The sequence below is a fragment of the Acyrthosiphon pisum genome, chromosome A1 (genome assembly GCF_005508785.2).
Source record: "Acyrthosiphon pisum isolate AL4f chromosome A1, pea_aphid_22Mar2018_4r6ur, whole genome shotgun sequence".
NCBI lineage: Eukaryota > Metazoa > Arthropoda > Insecta > Hemiptera > Aphididae > Acyrthosiphon > Acyrthosiphon pisum.
This window is the reverse complement of record NC_042494.1, coordinates 55,499,505-55,515,869: the sequence shown is the minus strand read 5'-3', so window position 1 is coordinate 55,515,869 and position 16,365 is coordinate 55,499,505. Positions and strand designations below refer to the sequence as shown.

The window sequence follows — 16,365 nt, the reverse complement described above, 5'->3', positions numbered from 1 at the left end:
ATTTGATTTTCATGTATCAAAATATTAAGAAAAATATTCTGCTTTGGAAAATAAAATTAAAACCCTATGTTGTCATTCAAAAAAGTAAAAAACTTAAAAAATTATAAGGATAAAAAATATTTACAAAAAAATTTATACTTTTTGAAATAATGAGTGTTCTGTGATAAAAGAATCACCCAGTATATAATAAATTTATAACATGTGTTATGAGTATGAGTAACATGACGTGTATGAGCATTAATTTTTTTTTTTACTAATTATTAATTAATATCACCGGTAGTAAACAAAGTCGTTTACCAGTCCGTTTTCAACTCTAACAAGACTATAGCTACAACGCGATTATATATTGTAAACGGTGATAAATATTGACTGTACTAATATATGCCTGAACGAGACTATGAGAAAACATGGAATTATTATCTATTAATTGTTTTTTTATTTGTAACAGAAATTTGTATGTTTTTAATATTTATAAGCATGGACAAGGATTGAGAATATAAAACAGCAAAGGTCTTTAACGGACCAAAAAAACTTAAAAGAAAAAGGAGATGTGTGATACACTTTCTATACCAATCCTGAATCCAAAATATTATATTTTGAACATCACCGTAAATATTGGTTTCTAATCAATAATTTCCTTGAATTAAAAATTATAATACTAACGATTTATAAAGCAACAATATATAGTGTTTTTTTGCGGATATAGGATATGACGTGTTTATAGCACAATATTGTATACAGACGAGTGTGCTGTTCATACATTTTTTACATTTTCGTTTTACACGCAGTACGAGAAAATGAGTGTCATTGAACTTTTGATTAATTAGTCGCGAATAAGGGCATCTCAAGCAGTCGTAGAGGTTTTGAATAATTTTTTTAACACTTCAAAGGGATTTTATGATACCAGAGCCCGTACTTTTTTGTTTTCCTAAAGCAATAACACTATACTCTTAGTATATTCATTCTATATTTAGGTAATAACTAATAATATAATACATAATACTATAGTACCTATTATATGGCTATATATATTATTTATTTGCTTATCAAAGAAAAACGGACTTGTGACCAGAATACAAAAGTACAAAACTATGTTTACTAATAAAATAATATAATATCACAGTTACTAGTAAAAGAAGCAAACTCAATACTATAAACTATAATTAAGTTGAAGAATGATGTATATACCCTTTATCATTGGCCAGCCTCAACTTATAGGTTTGTTTTTTGAATAGTTGGTCGTGCCATGGGGGAATGAAAATGAATTTCGAGAGTATCGATTAGTCACATTATATAGTAAATAAACGAAAACCAACGACCTTAAAAGTATAATAGACAATTGCATTACTGCAATTGACATAAGAAATCTCTAAGAGCATAACGTAGGTATAGTATGTTTGGGCGGACCTGATGATACGCCAATAATAACAATAATAATTTTAAATCGTATTTTATTCTACAGATAAAAAATTATACCCGGTTCTTACGGATATAATATAGGTTCGTATGGGTCAAAATAAGTGGCAAAATTTACAGACGTAAATAAACGGTGGGCGATACATTTTGGGATTTGCTGGAGTACACAAATATATACAGTATATAACTATACAACAGTATATAACTATACAGTCCGTGTATCTACATATTATGTACGTACAGGAACAAATCGTAATACCTAATGTACCTACATTATATTCGTGGGATATTCCTATCAGCGATAACGTGCGCATATTGATTAGGTTTACGCAAATTGCAATCATATTATTTAGATACCCGGGCACGCGTGTACCAAATATTCATCGTAGTCCCGCGATTTAACGCGCGTGTGATTTTCGCGCTGTGTATACTGAATCATTGGTCAGAGGAATAGAGAAGCAAAAGAAAAAGAAATCGATAAAACCGTCACGACTCTTGTATATAATAATAATAATTTAACGTTACGGCGTTTCGTATTTATATGTATACAATTTGTGCACTTAAATTACAACGCAAATTTTAATAATAACAACAACATTTTATTGGCAGCGGCGTTAATCAGAATAAATCAACAATTGGAACTCGTTATAATTCGTTTAACACGTACCACACAGCGGAACGACTGTGAAAACCTAGGCGTGATTAAAATGTAAAATATTTATCAAATCGTCGACTACACACAAGTTGTACACGTACCTATACACAATAATATAGTGTATTAAATCATTTTGAAGAGTTAAAGATACAATTATGTAGAATTAAATTTTCACTCCTGATAAAAATAATAATATGTTCCATAAATTCAACAGTTATTGTAATAGGCACATATAATATTTATAGGTACCTACACCTATAGTATTTTATAAAAAAGTTATTTATACCATCTATAGTATTATTTTTTCGGCGGTTAATAGTTAGTAACTTTACTTTCCCCCTCTCATCACAGGCATGTTTAAAGAGAGGGGTAATCAGCTCAGTTCATATAATTACCTACTTATGTTTTTTCTTATTTTCTTGTATGTATTTTATCTGAGTTGAATAAATTATTATTATTATTATCATACTTCGACGGACAATAGTTAAATATAATTAATACAAGGTTTTCGTTTTAAAATCGAATGGGGAGACTCCAATATTCTAATATAACGACTAGTATAAGGCAATAATAATTTAAAACCTGGGACGTGTGCCTATACATATTATACGGAACGTGGGGGTTGTAGAACGTGAAATGTCCGGAAAATAACCAACTATAGCAGCATATACTGCAAAAATATAAACAATATCTGACGAAAATCACGATGATAGGCAAAGCTAGGGGAGGCGCGATACACAGGGATATCGTACCTACAAAACGCAATAGCCACATCATAGGCATTAATATCTAAGTTTATCAATATGATTTATAATATAATATTATATTGTTTATTTTCGCACAACTACAAGCACACACAATACCATCGGAGCCACGCCCCTTCGACGTGGGTCCGTTGATGGAATAATTAAGCCCTCCCATGTAGAGCCGATACCGGAATGGCCGGGGAGGGCGGGCGGCGGGCTGGAGGGCGACGGCCACCAAAGACTATACGGTCGTCTTGGTGTGTGTGTGCTCAGTACGAAGGAGAGAGTGTATAAGAGAGAGTGAGAGAGACTATACAAATAATAATAATAATAATAATAATAATAATAATAATAAAAAAAAATATAATAAGTGCGCGGCGGCCGCGGTAAACTGGTTCGATGCGTGCCACAGTGGTGGGCAAAAAGCGCACCGGGCCGGCGGAAGTGACAGGCGCGCGCGCGCTGTGCGATCCGCTGAGAACCACTGCCGCCGAACACAACTGAATAGTGTTATTACGTGCACACGACGTATACTTATAGCTATGTACATAGTAAATATTATATATATATATAATACACTTGGTCGTGGTACGCGTACGTCTCGCCGGCGCACTATTTACTCTGCAACGTCGACGACGGGATAACGAGCTACGATCGCCCGCCCGGCCGCGGATATACACTGCAGCGGTACCCTATCATTAGCGTTTATTTTTTTTTCGTATTTTTCATTTTTTTTTTGATGGATGTTATAATTACCGGGTCTCTCGCCTTCGCCCTGTTTGTTTTTGGTTTACACCATCCAACACACACACACACACACACACAAGCTAACAAGACACGTCTCGATTCTCACTCTCTCTCTCACACACTCACTCTGGCTAACGCGCACACACACTAGAACACCGTGGATCGCGGGCGCGCGTCTGCACACACGCACTTGCCCAACACGGAGGTATTATTTATATTTTATTATTATACACGATTATAAAATAACGATAAAAAAAAAATTCCACGATTAAAAGCGCGTCGTCGTCGTTGTTATAATAATATTATAGACGCGAGAGAACGCGGTTTGAAGACTGCACTACACCACGCTGGCCGAGGTGTGCGCCGCGCGTCCGGGATATGGCTGGAGGAGAGGGGAAAAAATCACTTTTACCGATCGATACGCGCGATAGACGTCGCCTCACGAACAACGAGAGGCGCCTGACCGCCGCCGGTCGGCCGACCGACCATATTATACATGAGGCGTGTGTGTTTATCGTTATATATTATATTATTATAATATATTACCCACGGCCGAGACGCGGTTTTTTTATTTTTTGAATCCAAAACGTATTGGTTTTTCTCGATTAAACTTTTTTCCACGCGCCTATATTTCACTGGCAACACTAATTTCATGTAACGTATATACACCGCCTATTGCGCGTCTGTATTAAATCAAATGTAAACATAAATAATTGTAATGTGTATCGATAACGGATTGATCGCGAACAGTACCTCGGGAACCCTGCACTAAAAGCTCACACTATTGTTTTACATCTCGTTGTCGTAATGCTGGTCAGATAATATATTTCAAAATACGATAAATTAGCACACACGAATCGCGCGCGGGGAAGCTCGTTTGGCTGAACTGTGAATTAAAAATAAATAAGGTGTAGGTACCTAACATGTAACGTTTTCAGCGCCGGTACGCATAACAAACTATCGCCGCTGACTGTACTTCGAATCCCGGTCACCGGTAGATAATATTATTCTGTATTAAGACTATTATAGGAGTAATAAATACCTACATGACGCCGCATACTTATATTATACATAATACGGCATGAAACGAAAGCCAAAATCAAGAACTATTATTGTTGGTTATCGGGGGCGATACTATAGTCTGAGGGAACTAAGGAAAGTTTACACGCGTACTTATATATAATAATAGGACTATAACTGCAGAGAGTATTACAGGAAAAAACATGACCATCGCGTTTCACCCTAAATCGTTACAGCAGTGTTTGCCCCTTTCAAATGAGTCCCTCTCTTTATATTACATATATATACACATAACATTATATATTATATACTTCCTATATAAAAGTTTTACGCGCACTCAGTTTCTTACAATGACCCATATAATATAAAAGTCTTAACAGTGAGGTTGTAATATAGAATATATTATTTTGTATTATACTTATTGGGGTAGGGGTGGTTTTTTTAAAATCGTTTTTCATCGAATGATAATAATGTACATAATATGAATGATTTAATATACTATACCGGTATACGAATATACGAAGATGTTAAGGTGATATAAAAACACGAGTACGACTAGTTTCGGCGTACGTGACACGCGCGCAGCACTGCACATAATAATAGCATATAATAGTCGTCTCATTCTCTCGTCCGACCTCTACCTATTATAATATCTACCAATATAGTATAACATAATAGTAACAATATTTTAAACCTACTCGTAAATATAACGATAACAATACCATACGCCACGCTAAATTCGGTTCAAATTTGATTTTCAGCGACGAGATCTGCCGCACGTTGTATATGTATAAATACGCCTCGTCAGCAATTATATTATTATATTATATACCGTCTGTAGTGTATATATGTGAATAATACCGATTTCAATCTAGTCAATTGCTCTAATTGCGCGCGACCACACAAACGCCGCCGCTCACGCAATTATTTAATCACGTCCAATTTTCCCGTTGCCCTTCCGCCCGCCGCCGCCACGAGCTTCGTCGCCGGCGGCATACATCAACTTTATATACCATCATCACCGCCCCGTCGCTACTACACTATATACTATACAATACAGTACTGCAACACCACTCTAACCCGCCCGACACAGCCACCGCATGATATACGCTCTTATCACGGACACGTCCATATCTGAACGTCGTCGTAATAATAGAAATATTGTTATACACGCGCCACGGCCATCATACACGCTCCCCATCTTCGTCCTAGTTGTCTAACTCACTTTTCGTTATTGTTGTTGTTATTATTATCGTAGGTACTATTGTCAGCCGCCAAAGGTAGAGTGAGGATGTTATGCAGTACCTATAGTGCTGTACAACATAATACATCACTCGGTGGTACTCACTAACATATTATGCGCGTCCATTATGTACTTGTAAGTTGTAGGTATACGTCTACACTACATCCGCCGCCGTCGCCACGTAAAAGGCGAAACATTTGTTTTTAAATTAAAAAAAACCCCGAGAAATGGACTATAATATCATATTATACACATTAAATGATATAACATGCTAACTTACGATGAGTGACGGTGTTGAGACGAAAAAATCGATAAGTCGACGCGCGCTTAAATTGTTATCGATCCCAGCAGTATTATGCAGTAGGTATACCAGAGTTATATGCACGATGCGGCGGTAGCGTTATAGAGGTCAAGACGTTTGCTGGTTTAACGCTCAAGCAAATGCGCAAAAATCTTGAGTCGGTAGAAGATGCAGTCAAAAAAAAAAAAGATGAGACAAAAATTCTGAAAAATTGGTAAACCGTGGGGCAAATTTATAGGTATGATGATGTACAAACAATTGGGTAGCGTGCTTTATACACTATAATATGATGTAGTATCAGGGACTAGTTCCGAAAATATTGTTGGATTATTATTTATTATAGCGTTGAGAACTGTGCAGTTAACTTCGAGGATAAACCTAGTAAACATTTTTTTATTTCTAAAACCTTATAGGTTTACGTTTTTAAAAACCGTGTACTGAAACCGGAAACGAAATGTATTTTCTTCTTTAGGAACTGTTTTGATTATGAATCATACCATAAAGGTTGCCAGTCAATGTGTAGTTATTGTTGTAGCCGTTTTCTTTCATGACGTCGATAAATATATATATACATTATAAAGGTACGATATTATACGCCCCGTGCAGGCGTCGTCGCGTGTTCGTCGTTTCACGCACGAAATTCCTTCGTGGCGCACTCAAAACAATGTAGGTAATGATAATGTACGGCGGCCGAGACGCGGTACACGCACCCCGCCCGAGGGCAGCTTCGGCTGGCCCGCGCGTTAATAGTCTATACTCGACGACTGTCCACACGAGACATATTATTACCTTCATAATGTGTAGCAAACGTGAATGGTGAATGAAATAATTGTCTTGTTACTTTACATATTATACGTAGGTATATAGGTTAATACCAAAATACTATATATTATATCTTGCAGTGGCGGATATCAGATGTGGTGAGGTGATTTGTTGGACGCCCCCCTGGTATTTTTATCACTTTATTATTACCTACAATTTAATACTTGGTACCTATGGAATTATATATAATTGTAGTATTCATAAAAATAATGTTGATGACAATTTTTTCTAAACTAAAACCACTAAAATATACATATTTTCCGTACTGATTAGAGCAGTATATTTCCAACAATAAGGATAATATACAAGGGTTTGAACCCCACATGACTCCCCGTGAATTTTAAATTCAGCCCCCCTTAAAAACTGGGTTATAACCACCATACTGATATATCGGTACACGCACCGCGATGAATGAAAGACTATGATGTTGTGCACCAAGTTAAGCGGACATGACCACGAAATACTATAGTGTACGGTTATAAACAAAAAATTTACACGCGGCCAGATCGGAAAACGCGCGGACGCGTATATTATATGTATATAACACGGTACAACCTAAGTCTGGTTACATATTATGTATATACCTTGGTTGGACGACATTGAAATACACCGGGAACCGTATAGGTACGTTCTACTATCTATATGTGGTAGTTCTGCCGCGGTATCGCTTTTTCTCTCAGTCCAACGCCACGGCGCCAACGTGGCGGTTGATATTCTAGATTCTACAACGAAAAGAGTCGCGGGATCAAACGACCCCTTTGACGGGGAGGTCGCGATGTGTACACATGACCGACGGTATAAAATATTCGAACGGTATTAAATTTCCAATCGGCACCCGAACAGGATATTTTTCGATATCTGTAACGAACAAATATTATAACAATATACGCCTTACCAATATAATGTATAATATTATGTATTAGAATAATATAATATGTCTGTCGTGTAAAACAATGTGGGTACCTATGTTTATCCTCACCCATATTTATGGTAACTACTATATAGGTATAAACAAGAAAATAATATCGTCCGTCGTGTGTCGAATACGCGGACGTTGCTCTACTGCGCTGCAATGTGGCTAATTAGGTGGAATGCATTTAGACTTTAGAGCTCATTCGATGGCTACCTATATATAACTCGGATACACACGACAGACGACGATTACAACTACCTCCATACCGAAAAACGACGGCACGTACGTAAACCGTAACGATAATATTATCATGGTCCGCGGGCGGGATTTTTCCGGCGGCCGGCGCCTCGTCGTGGTTGACGTTGACCTCGGCGCGTTATATTATTATTGACCGGTTGGCCGCCGCGGTGGTAATTACGCGCAGAGTGTGTATAGTAGTCATATTATATATACTACTACGTGTATTACGTGTATAATAAATGTTTACGGTATACAGTAAAGTGAAGTGAGGTTATGCACAGACGCACGCACGCACGCACGTCGGTCTCACACGCAGACTCCCACTTTTGGCGGCTAATGCTGCTGCTGCTCCTGTTCCCCGCGTTTATCATATGGTGTAAGGAGGACTATAATCTTACTATATTGACGCATATTCCATACGAACATGACCGGTCGAAACGCAACGACTCTGGGAGAAAAAAAACCAAAACAAATATCTATACTGGCAACACAACACGCTTCATGCGATTATTATACATTATATTTAGATAAGATGACGTATAGGTGCTGTAATCTTGATGGTGATGATTTTAACGACGGCGACGATCGTGCGCGAGTATTATATAATGATATTTTGATATTATATTATAGGTGTTAAAAACGCGAAGCCTAGAATTATAATAATTTATAATTTTATTTACTATAATTACGACGGCTGGTCATATGCGGGCGACCGGTCCCTGCAGTGTCCGACACACGAGCGCCGTCTTTCGTTATCGCGCATTATTCAAAGCGGTTTTGATAATTTTATTTTACATTTTTTTTCCATCTTCCTTTACATTTGAATAACGTTTCCATACGACATGAATACACCGCACTAGCCGCGGCCTACACACACACGTCGATCGATAAAATAATAAAACAACGCGTCGTTGCGAATAGAACAAAAGAGAGCGGATATAGAGGAGAAACGCCGTGCGTGCGTGTGTCGCGCGCCTGTATAAAACACGCTGCAGCAAACCATGCGCACGTAGATTTGTTTTTTACTATTATTATTATTATTATTTTACATCACACACGCACGCACACGTAGGCTTACTACGACGACGACTATTACTGGGAGAACGCACACGCACGCACGCACACTTTTATAATATATTGTCAAGGAGCCGCCGCCGCCTTCTCCTATATTATAGTCCGCCGACAGTAACGTACGGAGGACGAGAGGGGGAAAGTCCATTGTTGCCGTTGAAAAAAAAACGCCGCTCGCCCACCCCCACCTACCCTCTACTACCGTTGCACCACACCACAACCGTAGCCACCACCCCGGGAACACGGTGTGTGTCTGTGTGTCTGTGTATATTATTATATACGTATACGCGCAAGTAGGTGTGTGTGTGTGTGTGTGTGTGTGTGTGTGTGTGTGTGGATGTATGCCCCCATTCACTCGGCCGCCGCCGCTACCGGTCTCTACCCCTTGTAACACTAGACGCACACACGCACACAATCACACACATACAAGAACACACAATCGCACACATACACACGCATACACAAACACACACGCTGTTATACGACGACGCGCACTTAATATTGCGATGATATTACGTGCGAGAAGCAAACTCGCGCGAACCAATTAATCGGTTTCGCATTTTGTCCGATTAAATTATTACAAGACGTCGCTTTATCGTGTATCTTATAAGAGTTTATAAGCAAAACACGAATAAATAATATGATAATATAGGTAGGTACCTACCTAAAAACGTTGATTATTATTCCATCATACGTGGGCCGTACGTAATATATACCCCATAGTCATAATATTAATATATAATAATGATGTCGAATATATCATATTATGTTATTGTTGTTGTTGTTGTTGTTGTTGTTGTTGTTATTATTATTATTATCACCGTCTACTTATATTTCGTTGTTATTATTATTTTTATTGCCTATGCTTAGACTAGATTAAAATAGAAAAAATATGTCTTTAGGTAACGCGTGCGGGTTTATTATATATGAATTATAATTTAAACGCGCCGACTGCAATAATGCGCATTAACACTACATATATATAGGTGAGGTTGATTCTATTAAGGCATTTAATTATCAGCAGTTATAGGGTATCTGAAATTTTATACGCAACGGATAATATAATAATATTACTGCTGAACGACAGCGCACCTCAAGTGTCAACAATTGCGATGGAAAATTAATTTTAAAATAAAATATTATTATATTATGTACCTATAACAGCAATACCCACAGCTAACGGCAATTTGCGAAAATTGTTGGTTTTCAACCATAATTCTCGGCGATATAATTCACTTTGATATGTTCATAAATCATAACATTTGCGATTACTTTTATTGTACACTTTATAGTCTGAAATATAGCTATACCGTTTATGTTTACAAATATGTTTAAAATACTAATTGATAGCTTATATAAAATATAAACCATGAGAAAAAAATATTGCAATCTTTTTACAGAAGGTTCATGTACTTCTATAGTACCAGATAATTCTTAACATTAAGATAACTTATGCAATGTTGCTTATTTATACAGTGTTTCACATGAGATACAGTAGCCAGGATAGGAATGCGCATATTATACTTTAATCATTTCTGCAGAAATAATATTATGAAACTAAAATACAATATTATATATGTATGTAAAAAATATAATACTATACGAATACGGAATAATACGCGTGGTCGGAAGTAAAAAAAAAATTTACTTTAAAAAGCGGTTCAGTATACGGACGATACACAAAAGTGTGAGAAGAACAGGCAAATATTTTTTATTCCTAAAGAGAATAAGAGGTCTTTTAAGCAAAATTACCATTCATGAGTATCTTCTACACGATTGAAATGCTAAATACACAGAAATATTGATTTTTTTTTTTATCTACACTTGATCAGTTTATTATTGCTATCCAACAAACGAAATTCTATGGCAATTAATTCCGTGTTTTTAAGAATGCAAATTACCGATTATGCAAATTTTACGTTTAAAAATATATACAGACATTAATGTATACAAATTGATATATTTTTATGTTTATATCATATAATGACATTTTAAACAACGCCAAAGGCCGCTATATGCGTGCGACAAAGACAATTATATATTGATTAAGTACTTATAATATTATAATAAGTATAATAAAGTAAAGAATATTTATCATTATTATTATTGACATGGCTTTAATTATTATATAAAACTTATAGTGTTTATACAATTTTTCATCTATTGTAACAAAACATATTTTATTTTTGTATGGAATTTTCAATTTATTATAATATTATGAAGCATATATCTAATTAATTATTTTGGTATGCACTATGCAGGCACACATTTAGTAGACACAAGTATAATAGGTATTAAGTGATTTTGATAAAATATTTAATGTAAAGCCTTTGGCATTGTTTAATAATATTATTCAGACATTATTTAATGCTTAAATATGGGTAGGTATGATGATATTTGTTCATGTATAGGTACATATAAAGTTATAAATGGTTATAATAAATAATAATTAATAGATATCTGTAAATCTACATTAAATTATTTTTACATAACTGAAATATTAATGTAATATTATTTTATTTTCAAAATAAATAGTAAACCTGCCAAAATTGAAAATAATAAAACTACAATGCCCATCTGCGGTTGAAGCCAATATGAGTTTTTTATTATAGTTTCAAATAATAAAATGATAAATAATATTATACATAGGTACCTAATATAAACTAGGGTATTTTTAGTTTCATTTTGATTCAAGTAAATACAGACATTTTGTTAGAGATAATGTAAATTTGGAAAAATAGAAAATCTGTATTCATCAATAAAAAAGGAACAATTAATTATTTATCAAAAGTCAAAACCAACAATTACTTGTATAATTGTTGGTATAAATATTAAAATCTATTATTCCTAAGTAATAACTGGTAATCTATTCTTTATATTGTATATTCTATACCTACAAATTTTTTTTTAATTACAATTCAAAGTTATAAACAATCTATATACAGTAGCAAATATGATGAGAGTTATGTTGACTGCTTAAAATTACATGATAAATAAATCATTCATTATACATTTTAAACGTAGGGGATAGGAGATAATATATAAATTAAATTAAAACGAAGATTTAGAATATTTGTTTCACTGTTGCATTTGCAACAAATTCACAATAGTAATAATTTACAAATATTACGTTATATCCGTAATGTAATAATATATAGTATAGGTAATGTAAAACGTTCTTGGAAAAATCGTGTGCAGACAAAAAAACTTAAAATCTATGTAATGAATAACATACACTTTAAACATAAAAGCAAACCATTTAAGTTCTATTCTTGCATATTTAATACAAATTTAAGTAGAGCACTATTATGTTTACAGCTGGAATCTTTAGATATATCTATCATTTACACTATGAATCATGTAACTTTTCAAATAATTGATTTTATAACCTTGTCAACCTAATCGTTGAATGATGTCAACATATAGTCAACAACTTGACTTTATGCTTATTGAAATACAAGATCCAATCTGCAGAAATACTAGAAACAAATAATTACTAGAAACAGTAATATTTACAAGTTGTTTTTTTAGTTGTAAAATGTACAATAATATTTTGCATTTAGTGAGTTATATTTATCACGGATTTATCACGATCAATATTATTATTTATATTTATATCTAACCTAGGGATATCGTAGTAAAACGTTGGTACGCAAAATGATTATTCAATGAAATATACCTATTGCATATAGATGTCCCTATTTATTAATACATATTACCAATATGTTATAGGTATGGAAATAATAATATGAAGTAGGTATAATATAGTAGGTATTATGACAATTTTATTATTACAAATATTACTTCTCTATTTAGTATCTATATGCATATTGTTTTAATTTCAAGAATAATCAATTTTTAGCAATCCACCGTCGATTCAACAGATCAAACAATTTAACAGTGTATACCTTCTACAAATTACGATTAATTAAAATACAGTATTTTCAAAAACATAATAGTTTTGTGTTATCCGTTGTTGATATCCCATTCACACCGCCGCTGTAAGTTAATTTATTCTGTTATACGGTTGGATAAAATACATTTGCATGTAAATCGAGTATAGCTAAACGAAAACGATTATTGTTTGTCGAGAAAGCAGGTAGCAAATAACAACAATAATAATGAAACTGTAAATATATAGAAAATAATATTATAACGAATAATATTAATTATTGTAGTACTCAATAGTAATCAATATACTCATTTAGTCATATATATACGCCATTCGTTTTTTTTTTTTTTTTGATTAAATGATAGTTTCGCTAATAAAATATAAACCGACATTTTTCAGAATTATGCTACAATAAATTATACGTATTTATACTTTTATATTATCTAGGAAGCGCGATGAAATAATCGTTGTCGACACACCCGGCTAAAACACAAGTCAAAATCCAAAAATAAACTCTACTATTTCAAATAAAAAGAGCGAGATATTTGCCGAATAACTACGATCGCCTAACGATTTCAGTTTGCGATTCATGTAAAATACATAGGTACAATTTTATTATAGTTGATAGAAATCGCAACTCGGAGATAAGCATTTATTACTAACTATTTATTTATTTTCACGATAATACTGCAGTCTACTATATACGCTATTGCATCAGCAGTTAAAAAACAGTAGCGACGACGTCAGTGATTAGGCACATCGTCGTCGTACTCATCATAATCATCATCATCATCATAATGGAAATGCGTCCACAATGTTGGGTTTAATTGTCGTCTGGCGCCAAAGATCGTACACACACACACACACTGCACTTATGATATATTATATTATTTACATTGTACCTAATGTTTAAGACGATTTTGTCGTGTGGGCTGCGGGACAGCTTTTCCTTAAAGCCCAAAGGCGACGTTTATCATCGTTTATCAATACAACATTATGAACTACGATATAATTATATAATATCGTACATTAGGTATATACCTACTTCCCAACCTGCATTGCAGTACGATGGCATTAACTGATTATAACAACTAATAGTCGTTGAAAAAACTCACACTTCAAAAACAGAATTTTATTTTAAAAAAAAATTAAAAATTACGTTGCCATAATTTAATTTAATCGAGGGCGGTAAATTATGATTACGAAACATTTTTAAAATATATAAGAAACAAAAATGATATTCCTAAGTACATATAGTTACTATATTAACCAGCCTAGTTCACTTTCAATATAATAAGGCACACATTGACCGAAATGTTTTAAAAAAATGAAGTCCGTAAACATAACAGTTGGGTAATGATGGATGTATACTATAATAACGAAGCGTTTAATTTTGACTGGAAATGAAAAGAAAAATACTTTAAATGCCAACAATGAAATTTATTTATTTTGAGCAATAACAGAAATTTCCATTTACCTATGCCTATTTATAATAAAATGAATAATACTACTAAGAGTCCTACAAATATGTAAATCACGCAGATTAGAACCATCGTCAATAACATGACGCGATAATGAAGTTATTATTATTAGTACCGAAGTTATAATATTGAACATTATATAGGAAAAAATTGGCCCAAAGCGTGTGATTATTTTTCAAAAAGAGAAATCATATAAGCCTAATATAATGCTTATCGGGATAATAAATTATAATATGTATACTTTGTACCTACCTAACTGCATTCATCGATAATAACTAAGCGTCTATGGAATAACTACTTAGTTATAATATTATTGATTACCTATACTATACTAACCTAACCTATACCTAACACTCACAAACTTTATACGTATAAAAGTATTAGCCATTAGGTATAACTAACAAATATTTTTTATCAAGACCGACCTGCCAGATTTGGTGATGACCATTTCGGTGCCGAGCTTGTGGAACTTTTCCCACAGATCCTTGCCCTCCAACGTGACCTTGGGATCGTCGACAACACCGTCATCTTCGGGCCTGACCACAGACCGGGGTAGCGCGGCCGCCGGGTGCGGATGGTGTACGCCGTGCGCGACGGCCGCGGCCAACGCGAGCATCTCTTCAGCCGGATAGCTACCGGCGCCGGGGTGATGCGGCCCATGGTGCATCTTTGGCATGGGTATCATGGTGCCCGGATAACAGGCGCCCATGGCGTACGCGGCGGCCGCTGCGGCCGACAGACCGGGTGGTGGCGGTGGCGGCGGCGGATACTGCTGTTGCTGGCCACCGGCCTGCTGCTGGACTGTAGACGGCGGCGCGCCGCCGCTGCTGTTGTTGTTATTGTTAGTCAGCAATGAGCTGACGGAAAAGTCGGTGGACGACGCACGGGCCGCCGTGTACGATGTGTCTGGTGAACGTTGGCCACCGGTCATAGCGGCAGCGGTTTGCGGGGTGTCCGGTGCCCCACGGGGTGACCGGCACCTGAGGTCCGCTTGCTCGAACCGCATAACAGCCACGCCGTCCACGCCGTTACCGTTTGACCCAGCCACTACGGTGGACCAGACTCCTGCACGAGCATTCACAAATGTTTACCGCGAGTGATTGACGGAGTACGGAAAAGGAAAAAAAATTCAATACACAAGGAAATTTATATTTTCTTCACGATATTATTTTTTATCGATGTTATTTCAGACAAATATTATGTCGATTATCACACGCGAGACGGTCGACTGTTGTTGTTCACACGCGGTTTCGACGAGTGTTTTCGAACGCGAAAAACTTTTAAAAATATTATAATATTAAACGCAACGATTATAAATATTATGTGTTTATGTATTAACGTAAATAACTATGACGGTGGTGTGTGCGCGCGATAATGTGCAAACACGGGGGGGCCGTGTAGAGACGACTCGCCACACTACTACTACGACCACAACAACGACAACGATGACGACGACGACGACAACGGTTAGCGCGCTCGGTGCCGACTGACTGTGTGGCGGCGGCGGCGATGTGACAACACCGACGCCCCGGTCCGAGTGTTAATGAGAGTCGCGTCCGGATTGGTCGAGACCGGCCCGGCCAATCGGCAAGCGTCGACGGTTTCACGCAACGGCGTCAACACACACACACATATACACACACCTACAGAGCTCGCGTCGACGTACTGTGCGGGCGCGCCGTGTGTGTGCGTGGATTTGTGTTTGTGTATACGTCACGCGCTTGCGAGTGTGCGTGTGCGTGTTGGACGCGACGCGGTTGCGGCGGCGTTGGTGGGGGACGCCGTCGCCGGTCAACGCTTGTTCAGGCGGGCGGCGGC

The 16,365-nt window shown here is 36.1% G+C and overlaps 1 protein-coding gene across 1 annotated transcript in view; it reads right to left on the bottom strand.

Annotated features, from left to right (window-relative positions):
- The window catches only part of LOC100158703 (optomotor-blind protein), a 62,776-nt gene extending 46,477 nt beyond the window's left edge, over positions 1-16,299 (bottom strand). The window contains exon 1 of the mRNA XM_029486234.1: positions 14,973-16,299. Coding sequence (XP_029342094.1) covers positions 14,973-15,553 — 581 coding nt within the window. The 5' untranslated portion in view covers positions 15,554-16,299. The remainder of the gene's footprint in view (positions 1-14,972) is intronic.
- Between the last annotated feature and the right edge of the window lie 66 nt (positions 16,300-16,365).